Source organism: Lynx canadensis, chromosome X, assembly GCF_007474595.2.
Source record: "Lynx canadensis isolate LIC74 chromosome X, mLynCan4.pri.v2, whole genome shotgun sequence".
NCBI lineage: Eukaryota > Metazoa > Chordata > Mammalia > Carnivora > Felidae > Lynx > Lynx canadensis.
The window spans coordinates 13,607,661-13,634,065 of NC_044321.2; the positions used below are offsets into that span (position 1 = coordinate 13,607,661).

At 42.7% G+C, this 26,405-nt stretch overlaps 1 protein-coding gene across 2 annotated transcripts in view; it reads left to right on the forward strand.

Moving 5' to 3' along the window:
* Positions 1-26,405, forward strand: part of NHS (NHS actin remodeling regulator) — a 345,377-nt gene that overhangs the window by 283,250 nt on the left and 35,722 nt on the right. For both annotated transcript variants that reach the window (XM_030304637.1, XM_030304639.1), the window contains exons 2-3: positions 5,134-5,286; positions 9,706-9,839. In XM_030304637.1, coding sequence (XP_030160497.1) covers positions 5,134-5,286; positions 9,706-9,839 — 287 coding nt within the window. The remainder of the gene's footprint in view (positions 1-5,133; positions 5,287-9,705; positions 9,840-26,405) is intronic.

The window sequence follows — 26,405 nt, forward strand, 5'->3', positions numbered from 1 at the left end:
CTTGGAAGCCAAACAGACAGAGTTTCTAGTCCCAGATCATCCACTGGCCAGGTGTGTGAGACTTTGGAAATTTACATACTCTCTCTGATTTCTTTTTCCTTATCTGTAAAATGGGAGTAGTACTTTAATCTTTAGGTTGTGTGAAAATCCCATGAGTGTAATACACCTGATGACCAGCTTGGCATGTAGCGGAGCTCCCAGTGAGAGCCTATAGTTTTGGACAGGAGAAATGAAACAGCCCAGAACCTTTTTTCTGCTGTAGGGGATAAAAATGAGACACATAGCCCTATTTCCCATTGTAATCCATGCCCTTATCTACCCCTTTTTTGGAGAGCAATAACAAAGGAAGGAGAGGACAAGTACCAGGCAAGGCAAGCAACTGGCTCTAGGAAAATAGATGCAATAGTGGGAGGGTGGATTAGTTTTCTATTGCGTAACAACATATTACAAATGTAGCAGCTTAAAACACTATCCATTTATTATCTTGAAGTTTCCATGGGTCTGGAGTCTGGGCACAGGTCCACTGGGGTCCTCTGCTCAGGGTCCCAGTTGTCTGCAGTCAAGGTTTTCGTTGGGGCTGAGTTCTCATCTGAGGCCTGGGGGCTTCCCCCAAGCGCAGTGGTTGTTGGCAAAACGCATTTCCTTGAACTTGTAGAACGGAGGCCATCCGCTATTACTGTCTGCCATTATTTGCCACTCAGCCTTCTCTACAGTGTGGTGGTTTGTTTCTTCAAGGGTGACAAGAAAATTTCTCTGCTGCTGCTTGTCTTTTTTTTTTTTTTTTTAAGGGCTCACCTGATTAGGCTAGATACACTCAAGAAAATTATCTTTTTGATTAACTCACAGTCACGGGAATAGGGATCTCAAAATCTCCATTGCCATATAATGTAACATAATTCCCAGGTTCCACCTACACTCAAGGGGGGTGGGGGACAACACAGGGTACACACACAAGAGGACAGGAATCTTGAAGGCTCTCCTAGAATTCCGCCTACCACAGACGGGCCCCTGATGTATCCAAATAAGCAGAGGAGAAACTCTTCTCTTTGTAGCATTTTTATGAGGAAGAACATTACTGGGAGTACTAATAAGCCCACTAGCTCTCATGGCTGAGCCATGGTGTAACTGTTAAACAGGGAAGAGAAGGGTGCAGAGTGCATGTGAAGATGTCTGACAACTTTGAAATGGCAGTGGTGCAATGAGCTTATGAATGAGTGTATTAAACTTTCATTGAACTGTTACAGAAAGGAATACATTTTTTTTTTTAAGAAGGAAAATGGGAGTTTTCCCTTGAAGAGCTCCATTAGTGCCTGTATGTCTGCCTCCAGTGGACACATAATACTAGTTAATGCTCTGTAACCAAAGGACAAAACTGAAAGCAAAGGGATTAAAGAGTTTTCCTTCCCTTCCCCGTCTAAGAGATAAACACAATTGTAGCAACTGATGAGTAAAATGTTTACCTGCTAATGCGTGGCAGAAATCCATTATAGCTTCTCCGCAGACAAAGAAACAGACTGGATGGGGAGAGGTAAGGATTCCCAGCTCTGAATGCTGTCATTGAGAGAGCTGGGTCTTCCTAGGAACTGTGACTTGGCTGACTGTGCTGGAACTTGTGTTAGTCTTTGCATCTATGAATCCACAACCCTGAGCAGCAGGCAGAGCGTTGCAGCCCAGAAACTCGGCGCTGCCTTGCCCAGTAGGCACAGCAAGAATGTGTTTATGGCATCAGCAAGTCAGGGGTACCTGAAAAATGCTTTTTTCCCCAAATAACTTTGTATTTAATATTTAATAACGAAGAAAGAGAATTTTACAGAACTTCTTTACATTTGTTTTGTGATTGCTAATTTATGCTTTAATTTGGGATTAACCTGTGCAGAAAGGTGGAGTTGGAGGAGTGGAGACTATGACCTTTTTGGTGTCAGGGCCTTTAGAAGTCTAGAGGTCTTAGACTATCCCTCGGGAATGGTAGAATAGGAGAACACAGGAGTCAGCCAGAGGTCTCTTCTCCCAACCTCCTGCCTCCAGGCAGGATTACATCTAAACCGTTTTCCCACAAAACCAGAGAACAGATGCTCCAGGAGGGCAAGGATTCTTGTGGGTTTTGTTCTGTGCTGTATCCCAGCACCCAGCACTGTGGCTAGGACATAAGAGCTATTTGGAAAACATCCCAGGTGTGGACAGAGGTTTTCATTTGCAGCGGTCTCTTCCCTCCTACCTTGTTGCCCCTTTCGCTCATAAGATCCCAAGGCATCATCACTTAACGTTCTGTGCTTCTCACGTATGCCTCATGATAAAAACTAATCTGAGGCACTTTTCAAGTACAGAGATTACTAGGCCTCTGTTGGAAATTCTGGTTCAGGAAGTCTAGGCCGGAGCCCAGGAATCTGTGTTTCTGACAAGCACTTCTGGTTGAGTCTTTTCTTCAGATGAACGCTGAAATAAATAGCAGGAGCCCAGCTCTTCCCCACACTGAGGTTAAGGAGCCATGATCACTTGACCATGGTTTCTGAGGGGCTATCAAAAGTTAACATCCTGAGCTGCTCGTCAGTGGTGCTATGGGAATGAGGGGCTATATAGCCTTCTGATCTATCCCCAAGTCACCTGGACCCAGCCCTGAATCCTGGCTCCTACCTTCCTGAAAGGATGGGCCTGGGAGAGGAGGTGCTCAGGAATCCCTCTATTCCTAGAACTGCCCACTGAGCTTCTTGGCCTCCTCTTTTCCCCAGACAAGCTCTCCGTTCAGTCCCTTCTTCCAGCTGTCATGAGCACATGAATTCCCACCTGCCTCTGTTAAGTCTGCTAATGACCTCTGCATGCAGGCAGGGGCTGACTTTTTAGTCAATCTTGGTCACTGAACCAGAGCATTTCTCCAAGGGTGGCTAAATAAAGCCTCTGTCTCAGCACTTCCCCTACTTTACATGGGAGAGGAGGGAGGCTCTGATCCAGATGTGGCCTGCCCTTTCTACCCACCTCATGTGAGGCCTGAAGAGGCTGGTCTCTCCCTCAGGGATTCCTCCCAGGGTTTCTTATCCCCAGGACTCAGTGACCCCTGATTGGTTCACCAAGCACTTACAGTTTACAAGGAAAGGGTTGAAGTTATAGAGTAACTCAAGAAAGAAAAGTTGCTGCCTTTATGCTTGGCCCCACAGAACTTTACCCTAAGAATACTCTCCCCTACCCAGGAAGATCATCCTGGGATCTCTAACCCTTGGGCCTGAATTTCTTCTTGGAGATTAAACACCAAGGAAGAAAACAATCTAGGTCAAAGGGAGTAATCTCTGTAGTTGAAGGTGAGAGAATAGAACAGAGTATTTGTTTATGGTTGTCCAGTAGAATAGCTACCTATAGCTGTTTAAACTTAAATTTTTAAAAAATTAAAAATTGTTTAATAGCCAGTGTGGCTAGTGGCTACCACATTGGATGGCACAGCTAATAGGGCATTTAATCATCACAGAAACTTCTGTTGGATGGCACTGTTTTAGAGGTATGGCATTGTCCCTTTGACCCTGTCCATGTGATGTTTCTTTAGCATCTTGGGAAATATGTCTTTGTTTCTACTGGCAGTCTTTGTGGTTATGATGCATTATTCTAGGGAAAAAACCCCACTATTGAAGACTGCATTAGAAAACAAAACCAAAACCAAAAATAACTGCCATAAATGTAGTACTGGGTGGGAGGGATTAATTATCCAAAGGTTATATTTTCCCCAGTTTTTTTCTATTTTCCTTCTACAAAACTATCGTTCCTCCTTTTCCATTTGCCTTTCTGCTTTATCTGTAGATTATCTGGTTCTGTGCAAGGTTTCCCAGACAAGTGAAATGATAAACCAGACTTCAAAAAGAAAAGGATCAGAGAAGAACCAAAAATTTGTTTGGGGCACGGGAATAAATGGTTGGGCAGAACACCCCCAAATCACACACTGGGGGAAAGAGGGAAAGCAGTGGAAGGAGACGAGACTGGGAGGAACAGGGGTCTGGTCTGGATAGCAGGCCTGGCAGGTGAAGCACTGGGGGCCAGTTCTCACCATTCCTGAGGCTGGCAAGCTGCCCAGGCGCTCCGGAATTGCTCTGTGCAGTAATTTCCTAACCAAAATCTTCCTGCTTAGAACCATTTCCTCCCATAAGAATTTGTCTTCAACTCATAGTGGATCTCCATCCTAGACTCAGTGTGTGCATGAAGACGACCTTGAGCTTAAATGCTGTGTTTGGGGGAAAGAGGCCTCCTTCCCTACGAGTTGCAAGGACGGTACACCTCTTCTCACCAGCGCTGTCTGGTTTCCTCACTGAACCCCTGGGACCTCTGTAATGGGCTCTTCAGTGCATGTCCTCTCCCCTGCATGAAACTAGGGAAGCTGAGCAATGCTTCCAAAGACAGCAGGCAATGGAGTCGGCAGGTGATAGGCAGGGTAAGGTGAAACAGTGAGGGTTGGGGGCCCAGGGTCACAGGAGACAACAAAACAGGGGAGAAGCAAAGTTCAGGTGGGCATCAGGAGCAGGTGTACAGAAGTATAGTTCCAGGCCCTGTGGCCAGAAGACTGGAGCTGGGGTGACCTTTTTGACTCATTCCTGAGGCTTTTGTCTGCATACTTTCTAAAAAACGTTCATTTATTTATTTGGGGGAGGGGAGGGGCAGAGAGGGAAGAGAGAAAGAATCCCAAGCAGGCTCGATGTGGGGCTCAAACTCACGAACCATGAGGTCATGGCCTGAGCCGAAATCAAGAGTCAGACACTTAACCGACTGAGCCACGCAGGCGCCCCTCTGCATTCTTGGAAGGCAGGACCTCCCGTGCCACCCCCTAAGCAAGGCTGGCCAGGAGTTTGTCCAGGTTGATGAGTGACTGTGTCAGAGAGCATAAAATGAAAGGTGTGGAGAGGATGTTAGCTGGTCACAGGCAGATGGTTGGTGTCCTAGGGTCTCCCATCCCTTAGCTTGGGGGCAAAGGGTGTCTTTTTCCATACTGTAAGCCACAAACCTTTCCCCAGCCTTGCGTGAGTTCCTGATGTGAATGCAGCAGTCTGGACTTCCACTCCACACAGATTCCCCGCCCCTGCCCCCCTCCCCACCCAGAGTCTGCCAGATGCACAATTTAAAGCTTGTGATGTATAACACCCCGTTTCTCTCTCTGTCTCACAGCCGTCTCCAACCTGGACATTGAGAGTAAGCTGAGCGTATACTACCGCGCCCCGTGGCACCAGCAGAGAAACATCTTCCTCCCGGCCACGAGGCCGCCCTGCGTGGAGGAGCTGCACCGCCGTGCCCGGCAGAGCCCGCAAGCCCTGCGCAGAGGTGACTGATTCCGGGATTGGGGGTGTTGATTTTCAGGGAGAGGGCATGGAGCTTGTCCATCTGAGGGGGGGGGGGTTCTTTCTCTGTGCCATCAGTTCCGGCACCATCCCTTGTTACACAGCAAGTACTTCGAAATGATCCCTTTTCTACCCTGAAATGAAATTCGTGGGTAATTATATACATAATTAAAAATAGCATGATCTTAATATGATAATAAAAAGAATTTCAAAGGAAAATTATTTCTGATATTTGCAGTATACAATGCCTGGGCACGACTGCACTAGAAGACATAATGAAGCAGTCAGATGTCTGTGCCTATCAAAAGTAGGTTTGGATTAAGTCAAGACAATCAGAAGCCATTCTGAACAAAAAGTAGAGGGAAATGAAAGGGCAGAGGACACAACCATAAAAACTGGTATGTTCTGCATATATTAAGCATGAGCAAAAAAAGACTAGAAAAAAAACCTTTGGATTATAATTTAAAGAGAATTAGATTTGACTCAGAAATAGGTTCTAGGCTTTTCTGTTACAGGAAATTCTGATAGGACATTTGTGGGACCTAGAGCACTATTTCATTGTTTAGGAACATCCTGTGCATTGTAGGAGGGCTGTCGTCCTTGGCTCCTGCCTAAACCTGCCCCCCTACCCCCTGCCCCAGGGGATCCCGCTCCTGTTGAGAACCATTCTAGAGCGGAGTGAGTGGCAGCTTGGAGAAGTCCGAAACCTCGCTTAGGGTCACACACAGCCCATTTAGGTAGAGTGCCAAGACTCAGAGCCAGGCCGCCAGACCCCCGGCCAGAGCTCTTTTCCTCCTCACCATACACTGTGTCCTAGGAAAATAAATATTTCTCTTTCTCTTTCATTCTGAGAAAGCCAGAGACAGGCACAGAACAAAGTAGAAGATAACAGCCTTCTCTTACCTTCCAGGGGCTCAAAACCATTCTAATTAGGACAAGGAGATTAAAAACTGGCATCACCCTTTTAGAGACCCCTAAATTGGGTATGAGAAGTTGGCACGTGAGCTTTTTCGGCCTTTAGATTTTCGCTGTGGAGACAGATGGTATCTGTACATTCAATGTCTTTTTTCCAAATTCCCTATGTTCCTTTAAGGAATGGTATTTTCCAAAAGCATTACAATTCAAATAAAATAAATAATGTCACTAGCAGGATGGAGAAATGACAAATTTGTTTTCAGCTTATTTTCTTCCACATGTGTATGACTTCTCCCTTTTCCCATATCCTTGTGTTCTCCCCCTTTAATGAAAGAATTAACCTACTAATATCCCTAACGCAACTGTTGCTAAAAATGCCCCTTGGTTATTAGTAGCAGATACTGTGACACTTAGGATGAGGAGTGATGATGGGTATCCTCTAGAGGTATCTCTGGCCTTCTTACTATTGACTTTGATTTTTAAAGTTGAGTCACTTCGATTTTATGGTTGGCTGAAAAGTCCTTCTTTACCAAATTTTTAGTGCAGGCCACCTTCTGGAAATCTTCCTTAACATACTCCCCATTCCTCTGCAGCCTCGATTAGGCCCCTTTCCCCTAATACTATCCTTTGACTCCTCCCAATCGTGCCACTTACAAGCTTATAACTAACCTCTTACAAGCCTATCTCCACTCTTAATCCATGAGCAACTGAAGAGCTAGGATGAGATCTTATTCATTTTTATTCAAAGCACTTAGCATGAACCTGACACAAAGTAGGTCCTCAATGAACGTGTAAGTAAATCAAATTCTGTAAAAAACTGGTTGAGCATAGAGGGCATAGAATGATGACAGGGGAGTCTGATCATTCTCACTAAATACTTTCTCTGATCCCATCATCAGAGAGCTTGAGTTGTGGTAGCCCTTTAGACACAATTATTTTTATCCCTTTATTATTATTCATAAGTCATCCCTGATTAGATTTTCCCAGATTCAACCAGATAACATCAAGCTGCTTGTACACTATCCCATTTCACTGTGTTGTCAGCTTTGGACTCAATGACAGAACTGAGGAACAGCCAGTGCCAATATCAGTTTTCTCAGAACTTCCTCCTGGGGACTGAGAGGGATACAGGGCCTCCTGGGGTTTTGGAAGACCTCAGAGCTGTGTCTCGCCCTCCCAGACTGGCTTTCTTTGAGGTTGTCTCAACAGCAAATCTTGGGTGTAGTAGTTTTAATAGCACTGCAGAGAGCCATAAACAGGAATTATAGGCATCATAGAATTAAAAACATGCAGTGTGGAATTAAAATTAGAAAGTGACTTTTTTTTTTAACCTTGTCCCGGAAACATAGTAGCTTAGCACTGCATTCATCAGAATACCACTTCTGCCATCTGGTGGCCGTGACTAATAGCTAGCCGACAAGGGCCTTGCTCCGCAGACGCCGGAGTAAGCTCCCTGTAGGTTCTCTATTTGGACAGCCCAAAGGTCCTGGCTTCCACCAGCAGTGAGTGGATAATGAAGCAGAGACAAGTGAAGCTGTGGTGGCGGCAGCACTGTGCTCCTTTTGGAGATGAGGCTGTAAGGAGGGAGCTGATGGGACTGAGATCAGAACCTTAGAAATTGGCTGCTTTTGAGATCTGCTCAATAGCAGTCCCTTCAACAAAGTCTACTGGGCTCCAAGCATTGTGCTAAACCTAGGATTCAGAGGGTAATAACTAACATTTGGGCCCTGTCCACGAGGAATGCCTGTCTAGTGAGGTAGTAAACAGGGAATTCAACAGGGATGTGGGTGCTCAGAGGAAAGGACTGATCATGCCATGGAGCTTCAGAGAAAGCTTCCCAGAGCAAGTTGCACCTCAATGCATTTCAAATTATTTAGAACCCGATTCCTCTCCCCCCCCCCACTTTTTTCTTGGCAGTTCTTTATGCTCAGAGCCAAATGGCTTAAAGTAATGCCACTGTTTGTTTCTAAGAAGAGAGAGGGAGAAATTACTAAGTGGCTATAAAGAGAGATTTATATTTTATATTTCCTTCCTTTCAAGGTTCAGGGCTGAGGTCTAAGTTCCATTAGCCTAAGGGAATAACGACCAAGAGTCTACTGCAGTTTCAGACTCCAGTAGATGAATGTTCTCCCCACCCCACCGCCAGAAAAAAAAGTATTATTAGGGAGTCATTAATCTAGCCTGCCTCTTCCCAGCCTCGGGCAAATGAAAGAGAGAGATTTAAGAAAGTGTAGGAAGGGAGCAACTGAATGGGAAATTGAGTTGATGTGTCCCTCCTGACTCCCTTCCTCTGACCTTTTCCTAACCAGTGACACCTGTATTCTACTCGTTATGAATTTTAAAATGTACCTTTTTCTTTGTGCTGCCCGTTTAGAAAAGCCCACTGCTTGCTTGCAGAGAAAAACAGGTGGTGGCAGTGGAAAGACATTTATTTCAAAAGGTCTTTCCGATGAATACTGGCTGTGGCGGCAGTTTAGCAAAGACTACCTACCAGTATGTGACTTTGTACCTTGGACTTGTGAGGGGTCATAAGATTTCAGGCCCTGGGCAGGAGTGTAGGCTGGATTGGGCAGGCAGGGTGGCTGTTAGTGTGGTGTGTTGGGCAGGGTGTGCTTTGGAGCTCGCTGAGACACCCAGAGAACAAAACTGTGCTCTTGATGCCTCAGTGATTCTTGTTAAGAAGCCAGGAGCACTTCATCCCACGCATGGATATTTCTTGGCTTTCCCCAGAGGTAGCTTTACTCCTAAATCGGCCAAGTGTCCTCATTGGGATTCCTCTACTTTCTCTAGGAGCCCAGGATTTCAAAGCCCTTTGAGTGTTATACATGATGGGGTTTAGACGGCTGCAATGGTGTGGTCACAGGTTTTCTAGAAAAGAAAATGTAGATAAATAAATAATTGCATGATAGAAAGATAAAAGTCCTGATGTGTAGTACCCACTAATTTCTGTGATGTAAATACTCCCACCGTGGCCCACTTCTAAGCCACCAGTAGTTTCAAAACTGGTTTGCAAAATTCCTGAACACCTAGCAATCAGCACTCCTGAGCCAGCGTGAGCTGGCTCCACCACCTACTGGATGGCTGGGAGTGTGTGTTTCTGGCACTCCCCAGGAGACTCTGGCACGTCTGTGCCTACTGTCCACTCCAGCATCAATGTCACCAAATCTTCCCCCGTTGTCCTAGACTTTTGTTTTGCTCATGTTGTTTTGAAATGAGGCATGTTGAAAAATGTACTGCTTTTTCCAGACTCAGAGTGAGCCATCTTGTAGAAAGATTACAAGATGGACCCACTAAAATGTAAGCGCCAGTCTTCATATTAACGTGAAGTGAACGTTTAGTTTGGAACCATTCTAAAAATCTTACTTGGTATACAGATGAGCTAGATTAGCAAAAACTTTTTTCTAGCCTTTTGCTCATCCTCCCAAAGGGGAAAGAGAAATGGAAAATGCCAAGGATGTTTCTGTATCGTTGCTTTTTCTGCCCCTAGAACACCGCAGCCGGAGCGATCGCCGGGAGCAGAGAGCCGCTGTCCCCCTTTCTGTAGTGGCTCCTCCACTGCCAGCCTACCCCCCAGCTCACAGCCAGAGGAGGCGCGAAGTAAAGGACCGGCACTTCTTAACGGTGAGCTTGGCGGCCAGCCAGCAGCCCTGTCCTTGCTCATCAGAAAGCATGAGTGGGTCTTGGGAGTCACAGTGGATGAAGCTGGGCCACGTGAGAGAGCAAATCATGGGCATTTGAGAGCAACTGGAGTTTCTTCTCCCCTCTTTCATTCATGTGTCTTTTGGAGAATAGAGTGGGGATTCAGAAGTATTTTTTTAGGTAACTGGTTGCACAATGCAGCAAAGCAATAATTAAGGACTCTAACGTCGGAGGGAAAAACTTGCTTCAAACACCAGATTTCCTGCATACAAGCTAAAAGACGTAGGGCAGGTTCCTTCTTAGCCCTCAGTTCCCTCCTCTCTAAGATGGGGATATTAACAGCATCTACCTCATAAAGTTTGAGGGTGAAATGAGATAAGACATGGAAAGAATGTAGCACAGTGCCAGGCACAGAGTAAGACCTCGATATATGTTAACTGTTACTGTTGAATGTTAAGCGCTAACTGGCAGGCGATCGTGTGGATGACTCGGTGGGGGTGGGCTGAGAAAAAAATGATGTGAAAACTTAACATATGAAGATGAACCATTTCATCATTTTATGCTTCCCCATTCTATAAGGGAGGCTAGTTCTGCAGGGTAACCAGTTACCAGAGGGCCCCCCTCACTGCTAGTGATTTCAGCTTTGCCTGGGTGGGTGTGGCTGTAATGCAGCCCAAGCCCCAAGGATGGACCACAGATGAGCCCAGAACACCTACAAAGTCCATCACCCTGGGTGTGCTTTCTAAGGCCTCGGTGGGGATAAGTGCTCACCTATAGAATTGATCTTCCATTCAAGTTCTACCCCTCAGACCTGGAGGGGACGCAGAACACAGATCTATGCATTAGGCTCACAAGGGCTGCACATTGCTGCAAGAGAAAAGGCTGCAGGGACTGGGACCGGACCCTCTGAGGAGGGGCGATGACTTCTGTGACCCAGTCAGCCCACATGGCTGCCAGAGTGGGTGGATCCCTGCTCCTTTGTCATTCTGGTTTGAGGCCAAAATCTAAAGAAGTTACAAGTGTGGGTCCAAGTTGAGGTTTTCACATGAAATGAAGTTTGTATGTAGGATAATACACCCTGCACCTTTATGGTTTTTACACTATGCAAAATAGATGCGAAATATTTGGACCACATGACACCAAACATGCAGCTGAGAAGAGACTTCATCTAAATGAATCTGCATGATGTACCATATCCGGATAAAACAGTGAGTGATAGCGAACAACACACAGACATTAGGCTTCACAGACTTCAGGTTCACCGAGTCTACTCGGTGCCATAGCACACTCAACTACACTGCTGCGGTGCAGCCCAGGGGTAAGAAAGGAAGGTGACAGACTCTTAGGGCTTTCTAGGTCTTAATATAGAGCAGTTACACATGCTAGTGATTTGTCACAAAAGCCCCTGCTCGACAAAAGTTCTTATTAAGCTCAAATCTGCTTGCTAAAGCATTTGCTTTTAATGAGGCATTTTCTGCATAAAAATGCTAAAAATATTTTTCCATTCATTATAACATGTTTTGTGGCTCATTAAGTTGTTTTTTCCAGGGGGGCGGGTGAGAGAGAAGAATGTTGAACATTTACAGAAATGACATAAAAATATCACCATTTGTCATAATCTGCATAATTTTTAATAAAGTCTAAATACCAAAGTAAGGCTCTAGGAAAAGGCCTAAAATCATGAATAACAATGAAGGTGCATTCATTGACCCAACAAACATCAATAAGAGAAGAGGTCTAGATCATACTTATGTAAACCAGAAAGTGTACCCACCTCAAATGATAATACTTAGTATTTCCAAGTAATTGGGGAAATTTTAACTGTTTCATTTCTCTGAGTTTGGGTCACCAAGTTCACTGGAAGATCTTCCATTCAAGTTCTACCCCTCAGACCTGGAGGGGACGCAGAATACAGAACACAGATCTATGCATTAGGCTCACAAGGGCTGCACATTGCTGCAAGAGAAAAGGCTGCGGGGACAGGGACCAGACATTTGCAGCCAAACTGCTAGATAGACCTTTTCTTACACAGCAAATTGCTGGATACACGTTTTCTTAGACAGTAACTCTCCTTTCATCTATGAGACTTTAGTTGAGCCATTTTTTTTCTTCCTTTAAAAAAGCATTCCTAATGAGATTCTGATACATGATCTTCCACAACCCTGCACCCTACACAGTGTAGTTTGCTCATTAATGGTATAGACTGTGAAGTCAAACTGCCTGGATGTGAGCACCAGCTCTACTGTTTGTTAGCTAGCTGTGTGACCCTGGACAAGTTAATCATTTCAGTGTCTCAGGGTTAATAGTACACAGTACCTCACAGGTGTGAAACAAAGATTGAATGTGTTAGTACACGCGAATAGTACCTGATGCACAATAAGTACTCAATATGTATTGGACATCACCATCATTAATAGCCAATCAAGTTCGTGAAGTATCAGTGATATACAGTAATAAGATTATGGGTCTAACTAGATTTAAATCCCAGCCCTACCATTTTCTCAGTTGTGTGATTTTGAAAAAGTTACATCTTTCTGAGTCCCAGTTTCTTGTCTGTAAAATGGGGATAATAACTTCAATTTTAGAATGTTGTTAAGAGGACTTAATACAATGTTATATAAATACAATTAAATTGTATATGAAAAAGTTCCCAGCATAGTGCCTAAAACAAACAAATATCTGAAACTATATTCATAATCAGGATAAACTCTAACATATAGTCACATATAAGACTGGAGGGAGTATAAGTTGTTACACTTTTTCTAGAGGGCAATTTCCCAATAATTGTCAAAACTATAAGATACTAAATTATGCTAAGTGAAGTCAGACAAATACCATATGATTTTACTTCTATGTGGAATCTAAAAACCAAAACAAATGAATGAACAGAAAACAGACCCATAAATACAGAGAACAAACTGATGGTTGCCAGGGATGGGTGAAGGGCAGTGGGAGGTACAGGCTTCCAGTTATAGAATAACTCATGAGGATAAAAGATACAGTACAGGGAATAAAATCAATGGTATTATAACAGTGTTGTATGATGTCAGATGGTAGCTACACTTGGGGTGAGCATAGCATAATGCAGCATAGACTTGTCACGTCACTGTTGTACCCCTGAAACTAATGTAACATTGTGTCTCAATTATACTTCAATAAAAAGTAAATAAAAGTGGCCAAAAAAAAAAAACCTGTAAGATGGGGCAGCTGGCTGGCTCAGTCAGTGGAGCGTGCAACTCTTGATTTTGGGGTTGTGGGTTCAGGCTCTACGTTGGGTATAGAGATTAGTTAAAAAAATAAAATCTTTAAAAAAATACTCTTTGATTCAGCAATTCTATGTGTAGGAATTTATCCCCAGGCAATAATGGGACTGTATGCAAAGATGTATTCACTAAGGTGTTCATCAAAGCACTGTTTCGAACAGGAAAAATAGTTATGTTAAATGTCCACGGAAGATACTTAATTCTGATATATTCTAGGATAGAATACAATATCAAAAATAGTGTTATAAAAGAACACTCAATGGGGCGCCTGGGTGGCTCAGTCAGTTAAGCATCCGACTTCGGCCCAGGTCATGATCTCACGGTTTGTGAGTTCGAGCCCCGCATCAGGCTCTGTGCTGATAGCTTGGAGCCTGGAGCCTGCTTCGGAGTCTGTATCTCCCTCTCTCTCTCTGCCCCTCCCCAGCTCATGCTCGCTCTCTGTCCCTGTTAAAAATAAATAAACTTAAAAAAAATTAAAAAAAAAAAAAGAACACTCAATGAAATGGAAAATGTATATATTTTATCAGAGATTTTTAAACAGTGTATAAAACTGTGTATAGTATGAGCTCAAAAAATATGAGTGTATATGTGAGTATATACACACACACACACACACACACACACACACACACACACGTGTAGGAAAAAGACGGGAAGGCTTACATACCTGTGGTTCCCAAACTGTGTGCTGAGGTACTCCAGGGCACTGTACTGAGCTCCTAAGGGTGCACTGGGATATTGTAAATTTTCAAGAGCTACAGTGTCCTCTGTTTTTATCTGGTGATGGCTCCAAAGCAGCCTCATAGCTCTTACAAGTGGAAAGAGGGGGTGCTTGGTTTCTTGACATGTGATTTAAATAAAAGTTCTCCAAGGGGAATGCACAGGAAACTGACCACACAATTTAGCTTTTTAAAATTTTTTTTTTTCAACGTTTATTTATTTTTGGGACAGAGAGAGACAGAGCATGAACGGGGGAGGGGCAGAGAGAGAGGGAGACACAGAATCGGAAACAGGCTCCAGGCTCTGAGCCATCAGCCCAGAGCCTGACGCGGGGCTCGAACTCACGGACCGCAAGATCGTGACCTGGCTGAAGTCGGACGCTTAACCGACTGCGCCACCCAGGCGCCCCAATTTAGCTTTTTAAAAAAACCCTCTGTCAGCTGAAGAGTCAAGGTTTGTTTCCCAACTTTAAAGTCCATCTGGGACTCCTCCTTCTTCAAGGGTGGCAAAGGAGATAATCTCAGGCCGCCAGATGGTTTTCCAGAGGAATTCTACTAAACCTTCAAAGTTTAGATAATCCCAATGCCCTACAAATTGTTTCAGAGCACTTAAAATAAAGTAGAACTTCCCCATTTCTTTTATAAATCTTTTATGAAGGTTTGATACCTAAACCTGGTAAAGACTGGGAGGAAGGGAGGGGGAGGGAACCATAGACCAATATCACTCATGATTATTAATGCGGAAATACTAAACTAAATGTTGGCAAACAGAATACCACATTAAGAAATTAATATACCATGACCAAATGGGATTTATTCTAGGAATGGAAGGTTGTTTTAATATTAAGAAATCTATTAGTATCATATACCATATTAATTGATCTAAAGGAAAAAAAAAAACCCATATGATTATCTCCATAGATGCTGGAGAGGCCTTAAATAAAATTTAACACCTATTTTTATAAAAAGACTTGAGAAAATAGGAATTGAGTGGTACTTCATTAACACAATAAAATATGTACACCTTAGTCCTAAAGCCAGTATCTTAATGGGGAAACACTACAGGCATTTCCACTAAAATCAGGAACAAGGCAAAGATGCTCACTATCTCTGCTACTAATTAGCATTTTACTAGAGAGATTAATCAATGAATTAGACAAAATAAATCAATTACAGGCATAAGAATTAGGAAGGAAGAAGTAAAGCTATATCTAGTTGCAGATGATATGATACTATAGGATTTTCCTGGTAGACAATCAATGATAAAACTCAAACAGTAAAAGAATTCAGTAAGGTAGTAGGATACAAACACACAAAAATCAATACCCTTCATTTACACAAATGATAGCCAATTAAAAGACCTAATAGTAGAGAAAACTCCGTGTATAGCAATAACAAAGACTAAACACTTAGGAATTAATTTACCAGAAATGTGCAAAACCTGTATAAGAAAAACTATAAAGCATTCCTAAAAGACACAAAATTAGACTTTCTCAAATGGAAGGATGTCCCTTGTCCTTGGATAGAACGATTCAGCATTATAAGCAAGTCAGTTCTAAGTTAATTCATAAATTTAATCCAATCCCAATAAAAATACCAATAAGCTTCCTTTTAAATGGAGTTAGACCCATTGATACTAAAGTTCTCATGGAAAAACAAACATACAAGAATAGCCAGGAAAACAGTGACAAAGGAAACCAATAAGGGTGAGTAGCTCTACCAGGCATTAAAATATCTTTAAAGCCTTTATAATTATGATAGTGTGGTACTGATACATGAGTAGAAAAACATACCAGTAGAAAAGAATACAAAATCCAGAAATCAACCCAAGTATATATGAAAATATAATCTACGATAAAGGCAGTATCTCAAAACACTGAGGCAAAAGATGGGAGCTTTTTTTTAATGATGGTAGAACAACTGGTAGAAAAATTTCACCAGAGTTTCTCAGTCTCGGCACTACTGATGTTTCAAGTCAGATAATTCTTTGCTGTGGGGGCTGTCCTGTGCATTGTGATGTTTAGCAGCATACTGGGCCCCTACCCAAAAGATGCCAGGAGCACTCTTCCCCCTCGTTGTGACAACCCACAATGTCTCCAGACAGTGCCGCCAAACGTCCCCTGGGAAGACAAAATTGCCCCTGGTTGAGAGCCATGTAATGAGATCCATACCTCACACCATACACAAGATTAAGTTCCTAATGGATGAGGGACCTAAACATAAAAAATGAAACCATACAAGTACTGGAGCAAAATAGGGGTGAGTTATTCTTTTTTTTTAAGGTTTTATTTTTAAGTAACCTCTACACCCAACATGGGGCTCGAACTTACAACCCCAAGGTCAACAGTTGCATGTTCGATGGACTGAGCCACCCAAGCACCCTGAGGTGAATTATTCTCTAACCTCAGTCTAGGAAAAGGCTTTCTAACTCTGACTCAAAATACAGGGGCAGTAAAAGATTGATGAACAGTAAATATTTTTGCATGCTCAAACACCAGAAACAAAAGATAAGCAAAAACTGGTAGAAAATATATGCACTTTGTACCACAGATAAAAGATTATTATCACTAATAGATAAATACCTCTTCAAAATTGAGGGACAAAGAAAGGAACAAAAACCTAGTAGAAAAATGGGGGAAAGCCTTGAACAGACAATTCAAAAAACACAAAAATGTTGCTTAAACTTAAGAAAAACTGTTCAAACTCACAATGAGAGAAATGCAAACACTGACTATCACCTAATTAGATCGGCAAAAATTAAACAATATGACAACATATATATTTTATTGGTGAAACTGGGGGCGGGTAGGTGCGGACAGGCACTCACAAACAGTGCTGGTGGAAATGCAAACTTGGTACAACCTATCTGGAGGGGAATAAAACTACACCTCTGATAATACAAAAAGATCAATCACTGTAGTGTTGTTTAAAATCATAAGCTATCGATTCATGAAGGGAGAGGGGAAGATGGCGGCGTAGGAGGACGCTGGGCTCACCGCGCGTCCTGCTGATCACTTAGATTTCACCTACACCTGCCTAAATAACCCAGAAAACCGCCAGAGGATTAGCAGAACGGAGTCACCGGACCCAAGTGCAGACGAGAGGCCCACGGAAGAGGGTAGGAAGGGCGGCGAGGCGGTGCGCACTCCACGGACTGACGGGAGGGAGCCGGGGCGGAGGGGCGGCTCGCCGGCCAAGCAGAGCCCCCGAGTCCGGCTTGCAAAAGCGGAGGGGCCTGACGGGCTGTGTTCCGACAGCAAGCGCGACTTAGCGTCTGGGAGGTCATAAGTTAACAGCTCTGCTCGGAAAGCGGGAAGGCTGGAGGACAAAGGGAGGGTGAGCTACGGAGCCCCCGGACGACAGAGCTCAGTTTGGCGGGGAACAAAGGCGCTCGCCAGCGCCATCTCCCCCGCCCATCCCCCAGCCAAAATCCCAAAGGGAACCGGTTCCGGCCAGGGAAATTGCTCGCTCCGCGCAAACACCCAACTCTGTGCTTCTGCGGAGCCAAACCTCTGGCAGCGGATCTGACTCCCTCCGGCTGCCACAGGGCCCCTCCTGAAGTGGATCACCTAAGGAGAAGCGAGCTAAGCCTGCCCCCCCTGCCGCCGTGCACCTTGCCTTCCCACCCCAGCTAATACGCCAGATCCCCAGCATCACAAGCCTGGCAGTGTGCAAGTAGCCCAGACGGGCCACACCACCCCACAGTGAATCCCGCCCCTAGGAGAGGGGAAGAGAAGGCACACACCAGTCTGTGGCCCCAGCGGTGGGCTGGGGGCAGACATCAGGTTGGACAGCGGCCCCGCCCACCAACTCCAGTTATACACCACAGCACAGGGGAAGTGCCCTGCAGGTCCTCACCACACCAGGGACTATCCAAAATGACCAAGCGGAAGAATTCCCCTCAGAAGAATCTCCAGGAAATAACAACAGCTAATGAGCTGATCAAAAAGGATTTAAATAATATAACAGAAAGTGAATTTAGAATAATAGTCATAAAATTAATCGCTGGGCTGGAAAACAGTATACAGGACAGCAGAGAATCTCTTGCTACAGAGATCAAGGGACTAAGGAACAGTCACGAGGAGCTGAAAAACGCTTTAAATGAAATGCAAAACAAAATGCAAACCACCACGGCTCGGATGGAAGAGGCAGAGGAGAGAATAAGTGAACTAGAAGATAAAGTTATGGAAAAAGAGGAAGCTGAGAAAAAGAGAGATAAAAAAATCCAGGAGTATGAGGGGAAAATTAGAGAACTAAGTGATACACTAAAAAGAAATAATATACGCATAATTGGTATCCCAGAGGAGGAAGAGAGAGGGAAAGGTGCTGAAGGGGTACTTGAAGAAATTATAGCTGAGAACTTCCCTGAACTGGGGAAGGAAAAAGGCATTGAAATCCAAGAGGCACAGAGAACTCCCTTCAGACGTAACTTGAATCGATCTTCTGCACGACATATCATAGTGAAACTGGCAAAATACAAGGATAAAGAGAAAATTCTGAAAGCAGCAAGGGGTAAACGTGCCCTCACATATAAAAGGAGACCTATAAGACTCGTGACTGATCTCTCTTTTGAAACTTGGCAGGCCAGAAAGAATTGGCACGAGATTTTCAGGGTGCTAGACAGCAAAAATATGCAGCCGAGAATCCTTTATCCAGCAAGTCTGTCATTTAGAATAGAAGGAGAGATAAAGGTCTTCCCAAACAAACAAAAACTGAAGGAATTTGTCACCACTAAACCAGCCCTACAAGAGATCCTAAGGGGGACCCTGTGAGACAAAGTACCAGAGACATCACTACAAGCATAAAACATACAGACATCACAATGACTCTAAACCCGTATCTTTCTATAATAACACTGAATGTAAATGGATTAAATGCGCCAACCAAAAGACATAGGGTATCAGAATGGATAAAAAAACAAGACCCATCTATTTGCTGTCTACAAGAGACTCATTTTAGACCTGAGGACACCTTTAGATTCAGAGTGAGGGGATGGAGAACTATTTATCATGCTACTGGAAGCCAAAAGAAAGCTGGAGTAGCCATACTTATATCAGACAAACTAGACTTTAAATTAAAGGCTGTAACAAGAGATGAAGAAGGACATTATATAATAGTTACAGGGTCTATCCATCAGGAAGAGCTAACAATTATAAATGTCTATGCGCCGAATACCGGAGCCCCCAAGTATATAAAACAATTACTCATAAACAGAAGCAACCTTATTGATAAGAATGTGGTAATTGCAGGGGACTTTAACACCCCACTTACAGAAATGGATAGATCATCTAGACACACGGTCAATAAAGAAACAAGGGCCCTGAATGAGACATTGGATCAGATGGACTTGACAGATATATTTAGAACTCTGCATCCCAAAGCAACAGAATATACTTTCTTCTCGAGTGCACATGGAACATTCTCCAAGATAGATCATATACTGGGTCACAAAGCAGCCCTTCATAAGTTTACAAGAATTGAAATTATACCATGCATACTTTCAGACCACAACGCTATGAAGCTTGAAATCAACCACAGGAAAAAGTCTGGAAAACCTCCAAAAGCATGGAGGTTAAAGAACACCCTACTAACGAATGAGTGGGTCAACCAGGCAATTAGAGAAGAAATCAAAAAATATATGGAAACAAACGAAAATGAAAATACAACAATCCAAACGCTTTGGGACGCAGCGAAGGCAGTCCTGAGAGGAAAATACATTGCAATCCAGGCCTATCTCAAGAAACAAGAAAAATCCCAAATACAAAATCTAACAGCACACCTAAAGGAACTAGAAGCAGAACAGCAAAGGCAGCCTAAACCCAGCAGAAGAAGAGAAATAATAAAGATCAGAGCAGAAATAAACAATATAGAATCTAAAAAAACTGTAGAGCAGATCAACGAAACCAAGAGTTGGTTTTTTGAAAAAATAAACAAAATTGACAAACCTCTAGCCAGGCTTCTCAAAAAGAAAAGGGAGATGACCCAAATAGATAAAATCATGAATGAAAATGGAATTATTACAACCAATCCCTCAGAGATACAAACAATTATCAGGGAATACTATGAAAAATTATATGCCAACAAATTGGACAACCTGGAAGAAATGGACAAATTCCTGAACACCCACACTCTTCCAAAACTCAATCAGGAGGAAATAGAAAGCTTGAACAGACCCATAACCAGCGAAGAAATTGAATCGGTTATCAAAAATCTCCCAACAAATAAGAGTCCAGGACCAGATGGCTTCCCAGGGGAGTTCTACCAGACATTTAAAGCAGAGATAATACCTATCCTTCTCAAGCTATTCCAAGAAATAGAAAGGGAAGGAAAACTTCCAGACTCATTCTATGAAGCCAGTATTACTTTGATTCCTAAACCAGACAGAGACCCAGTAAAAAAGAGAACTACAGGCCAATATCCCTGATGAATATGGATGCAAAGATTCTCAATAAGATACTAGCAAATCGAATTCAACAGCATATAAAAAGAATTATTCACCATGATCAAGTGGGATTCATTCCTGGGATGCAGGGCTGGTTCAACATTCGCAAATCAATCAACGTGATACATCACATTAACAAAAAAAAGAGAAGAACCATATGATCCTATCAATCGATGCAGAAAAGGCCTTTGACAAAATCCAGCACCCTTTCTTAATAAAAACCCTTGAGAAAGTCGGGATAGAAGGAACATACTTAAAGATCATAAAAGCCATTTATGAAAAGCCCATAGCTAACATCATCCTCAACGGGGAAAAACTGAGAGCTTTTTCCCTGATATCAGGAACACGACAGGGATGCCCACTCTCACCGCTGTTGTTTAACATAGTGCTGGAAGTTCTAGCATCAGCAATCAGACAACAAAAGGAAATCAAAGGCATCCAAATTGGCAAAGATGAAGTCAAGCTTTCGCTTTTTGCAGATGACATGATATTATACATGGAAAATCCGATAGACTCCACCAAAAGTCTGCTAGAACTGATACATGAATTCAGCAAAGTTGCAGGATACAAAATCAATGTACAGAAATCAGTTGCATTCTTATACACTAACAATGAAGCAACAGAAAGACAAATAAAGAAACTGATCCCATTCACAATTGCACCAAGAAGCATAAAATACCTAGGAATAAATCTAACCAAAGATGTAAAGGATCTGTATGCTGAAAACTACAGAAAGCTTATGAAGGTAATTGAAGAAGATTTAAAGAAATGGAAAAACATTCCCTGCTCATGGATTGGAAAAATAAATATTGTCAAAATGTCAATACTACCCAAAGCTATCTACACATTCAATGCAATCCCAATCAAAATTGCACCAGCATTCTTCTCGAAGCTAGAACAAGCAATCCTAAAATTCATATGGAACCACAAAAGGCCCCGAATAGCCAAAGGAATTTTGAAGAAGACCAAAGCAGGAGGCATCACAATCCCAGACTTTAGCCTCTACTACAAAGCTGTAATCATCAAGACAGCATGGTATTGGCACAAAAACAGACACACAGACCAATGGAATAGAATAGAAACCCCAGAACTAGACCCACAAACGTATGGCCAACTCATCTTTGACAAAGCAGGAAAGAACATCCAATGGAAAAAAGACAGCCTCTTTAACAAATGGTGCTGGGAGAACTGGACAGCAACATGCAGAAGGTTGAAACTAGACCACTTTCTCACACCATTTACAAAAATAAACTCAAAATGGATAAAGGACCTAAATGTGAGACAGGAAACCATCAGAACCTTAGAGGAGAAAGCAGGAAAAGACCTCTCTGACCTCAGCCGTAGCAATCTCTTACTCGACACATCCCCAAAGGCAAGGGAATTAAAAGCAAAAGTGAATTACTGGGACCTTATGAAGATAAAAAGCTTCTGCACAGCAAAAGAAACAACCAACAAAACTAAAAGGCAACCAACGGAATGGGAAAAGATATTTGCAAATGACATATCGGACAAAGGGCTAGTATCTAAAATCTATAAAGAGCTCACCAAACTCCACACCCGAAAAACAAATAACCCAGTGAAGAAATGGGCAGAGAACATGAATAGACACTTCTCTAAAGAAGACATCCAGATGGCCAACAGGCACATGAAAAGATGTTCAGCATCGCTCCTTATCAGGGAAATACAAATCAAAACCACACTCAGGTATCACCTCACGCCAGTCAGAGTGGCCAAAATGAACAAATCAGGAGACTATAGATGCTGGAGAGGATGTGGAGAAACAGGAACCCTCCTGCACTGTTGGTGGGAATGCAAATTGGTGCAGCCACTCTGGAAAGCAGTGTGGAGGTTCCTCAGAAAATTAAAAATTGACCTACCCTATGACCCAGCAATAGCACTGCTAGGAATTTATCCAAGGGATACAGGAGTACTGATGCATAGGGGCACTTGTACCCCAATGTTCATAGCAGCACTCTCAACAATAGCCAAATTATGGAAAGAACCTAAATGTCCATCAACTGATGAATGGATAAAGAAATTGTGGTATATATACACAATGGAATACTATGTGACAATGAGAAAAAATGAAATATGGCCTTTTGTAGCAACGTGGATGGAACTGGAGAGTGTAATGCTAAGTGAAATAAGCCATACAGAGAAAGACAGATACCATATGGTTTCACTCTTATGTGGATCCTGAGAAACTTAACAGGAACCCACGGGGGAGGGGAAGGAAAAAAAAAAAAAAAGAAAAGAGGTTAGAGTGGGAGAGAGCCAAAGCATAAGAGACTGTTAAAAACTGAGAACAAACTGAGGGTTGATGGGGGGTGGGAGGGAGGGGAGGGTGGGTGATGGGTATTGAGGAGGGCACCTTTTGGGATGAGCACTGGGTGTTGTATGGAAACCAATTTGTCAATAAATTTCATATATATATATAAAAAAATAAAAAAAATAAAAAATAATAAAAAAAATAATAAAAATAAAAAATAAAATCACAAGCTATCGGAAATGACCAAGATGTCTATACATAGATGGATGTATTTAAGAAGTATTTATTTATTAGTGATATTAGCCCTTCTTCTGAGGCTCATGTACCTGTAGTGATGGAATAAACTACAGGACATCCACACAGTGGAGGAGCACTGTGCAGGTGTTAAAAAAAAAAAAAAAAAAAAAAAGAGGAAGATCTTTCTGAACTAATAAGGAGTGACTTCCAGGACATATTCTTAAGTGAAAAAGGCAAAGCCCAAGGTTCCAGGCACAAGATGACCAATGTAGGAAGGCCCTGAACTAACCTCCTCCATGGAACACACACCGATTTGCACCTTAATAGAACAATTCCTCCTGAAGAAGAAGTGAGAGCTGACTGGACAGCTTCTGAACAACCAAAGATGGAGAGAACAGCAAGAGAGAGAAGAGTCACAGTAACAAAGGGAACCCCTGTACCCACGCTGGGAACAGCAGTGGGGAGGGACAGTACTGAGGAACCAAGAACAGATCCCTCTGTCCTTGGGCAAAGAAAAAAAACAGCCACAGCTTTAAAGAGCAACTAGCATATAAAAGACACAACACTAGAACTCTGCTAAGCAGTGCAGGAGCTGTGGGAATGTTCTCCAGGTCAGAGGGACTGGAGAATGCACAGTTGATGTTTCCACACCACCTTAAAAGCCTAGAATGGAGCAGGGTCCAGACACGGGAACAGGTTGGTCTGGTCCTCACAGTGGGCTTGCAGCTTCAGTGAGCCCAGGGTCTGCAAGCCCACACCAGCCTCAGTTGCACTGAAGCACAGAAAAACAGCCAGGTTTAAAAGGGCTAAGTAGCTGCGGGTGCACTCTCTCCCCCACTACCTTAAAAGCCCAGACAGGAATGGCATACCTGGTAGGTCTGGATGCTGTAACTGGCATGTATGGTTATCACCAGGAGCTTTTGACCTCAGCAAGCCCAGGGTATGTAAGACCACACCAACCCTGGTCACAATGGGACACAGAAAAAAAGTCATGGTTTCAAAGGGTCAGAGAACAGCTGGGATGCTCTCTCCTACTCTACCTTTTTTAAAAGCCCAGACCAGAACAGGGCTTGGCTCACAGTGAGCTTGTGACCTCAGCTAACCCAGGGCTACACAACCACCTTGTGTGCTGGAGCACAGAAATTAAGCCACATTTTTGTTTTTAATTGAAAAAATTATTTTATTTTTTTTAATTTGTCTTGTTTGATTTTTATTTGTGTTCTTTTTGTTTTTTTTTCTTTTCCTCTTAGTTCTTTAAAATTTTTAATTTTATTATTTTTTCTTCTTTCTATAAAAAGCCATGGTTTAAAAGAGTAACTAACATATGCAGCCACAGCTCCAGCCAGCCAGCAAAAGTAACCAAGCACACACACAGTCTACAGAGGGGACAACATATACAAGACCACTCCTTCAAGTTTAGGCGAACTAGCCTTTCTGCCTAATCCATAGAAACACCAAAAGTCAAGCAAAATGGGGAGAGAGAGGAATATGTTCCAAAAGAAAGAACAAGAAAAAAACCTCAGAAAAAGAACTAAATGAAAGAGATAAGCAATATGCCTGATAAACAATTTAAAATAATGATCATAAAGATACTGGGCTGGAGAAAAGAAGGGAAGAATTCAGTAAGTCCTTCAATAAAGGAATAGAAAATATTTTCAAAAACCAGAGTTGCAGAATACAGTAACTGAAATAAAAACCACACTAGAGAGAGTGGACAGCAGATCAGCAGATGCAGAAGAACGTATCAGCAATCTGGAAGACAGGGCGATGGAAAGCACACAAACTGAACAGCAAAAAGAGAAAAGAATTTTTAAAAATGAGGATAGATTAAGAAATCTCTTGGACAACATCAGGAGAACAAACATTCACATCATAAGGGACCTAGAAGAAAAGAGAGAGAAAGGTGTAGAAAACGTACTCAAAGAAATCATAACTGAAAACTTTCCTGACCTAGGGAAGGAAACAGACATCCAAATCCAAAGGACACAGAATTCCAAACAAGATGAACCCAAGGAGGTCCACACCACGGGCACACAATATTTAAAATGTAAACGTTAAAGAGAGAATCTTAAAGCAGCAAGAGAAACAAAAAGTTACCTACAAGGGAAAAGCCTATAGGCTATCAGCTCATTTCTCAGCAGATACTTTGCAGGCCAGAAGGGAGTGCATGATATTTTAAAGTGCTTAGGAAAAAACCTGCAACCAAGAATACTCTACTGGCAAGGTTGTCATTTAGATTTGAAGGAGAGATAAAGTTTCCCAGACAAATGAAAGATAAAGGAGTTTATCACCACTAAACCACTTTCACAAGCAATGTTAAAGAGACTTCGAGTGGGAAAGAAATGGCTATAATTAGACATAAAAAATTATGAATAAAAAGAGGTAAAATGTGACAACATATACATTAAGTGTGGAGAAGGGAGTAAAAAAGGGAAAAGAATGGAAAAAAAAAGTTTTTTTTCTTTTCCTCTTTTTTTAGAATGTATTTGAACTGAAATGACCAAACCTCATAACCACAAACCCAAAACTGATGATATATAAAAAATAAAAAGAAAGCCAAACACAACACTGTAGAAACTCATCAAACACAAAAAAGGAGAACAAGGGATGCATGGCTTGTTCAGTCAGTGGGGCATTCGACTCTTGATCTCAGGGTTGTTGGTTTGAGCCCTACATTGGGTGTAGAGATTACTTAAAAATAAAATCTTGGGGCCCCTGGGTGGCTCAGTCACTTGAGCGTCAGACTTTGGCTCAGGTCATGATCTCGTAGTTCATGAGTTCCAGCCTCACGTTGGGCTCACTGCACAGCCCACTTCAGATCCTCTGTCCCCCCTCTCTCTGTCCCTCCCCTGCTTGTGCTCTGTCACAAAAATAAACATTAAAAAAAATAAAAAGTAAAATCTTAAAAAAGAGAGCAAGAGAAGAAGGAACAATGAAGAACTAAAAAAAGAAACACAGGAAACAAATTTAAAAATGGCAATAAGTACATACCTATCACTAATTTCTTTAAATCTAAATGGCCTAACTGCTGCAATCGAGAGAGGCAGGGTAGCAGAATGGATGAAAAAATAAAAAGGACCCATCTAGACTTCAGGAAAGATGGTGGAGGAGGAGGATCCTGGGCTCATCTGTCCCACGGACACAACTAGAAAACACCCGCATCAGTGTAAATAATCCAGAAAACAACTAGAAGACTGGCAGAACAGACTATCACAGCTAAATGTAGAAAAGAGGCCATATCAAAGAGAAGAAGAAGGGCTGAGACTTGGTGGGGAGCCAAACAGACTGGCAGGACTGTCCACAGGAGGGACCTGCAAGCCAAAGAGGGGAGAGAAGAGGACCCTGCACCGGGCACCCCACCCACAGGGACCGCACTGTAAAAAAGAATCCCCATAACATTTGGCTTTGAAGGCTAGAGGATCCTGGCTTCACACATTTTTATGATCAGTAAGACTTTAAAAATCAGCAGGCTCAGCTCTGCAGGAGCTGGGAACACAACAGGAAACTGAGTCCCCGCCCTTAAAGAGACAGTATAAAGAACAGCCCCACAGAGGTACAACATAGAAGGAACAGTTTGAAAACCACGTGCGGTATTCTGAAAGGAGATGGATTTGGTCA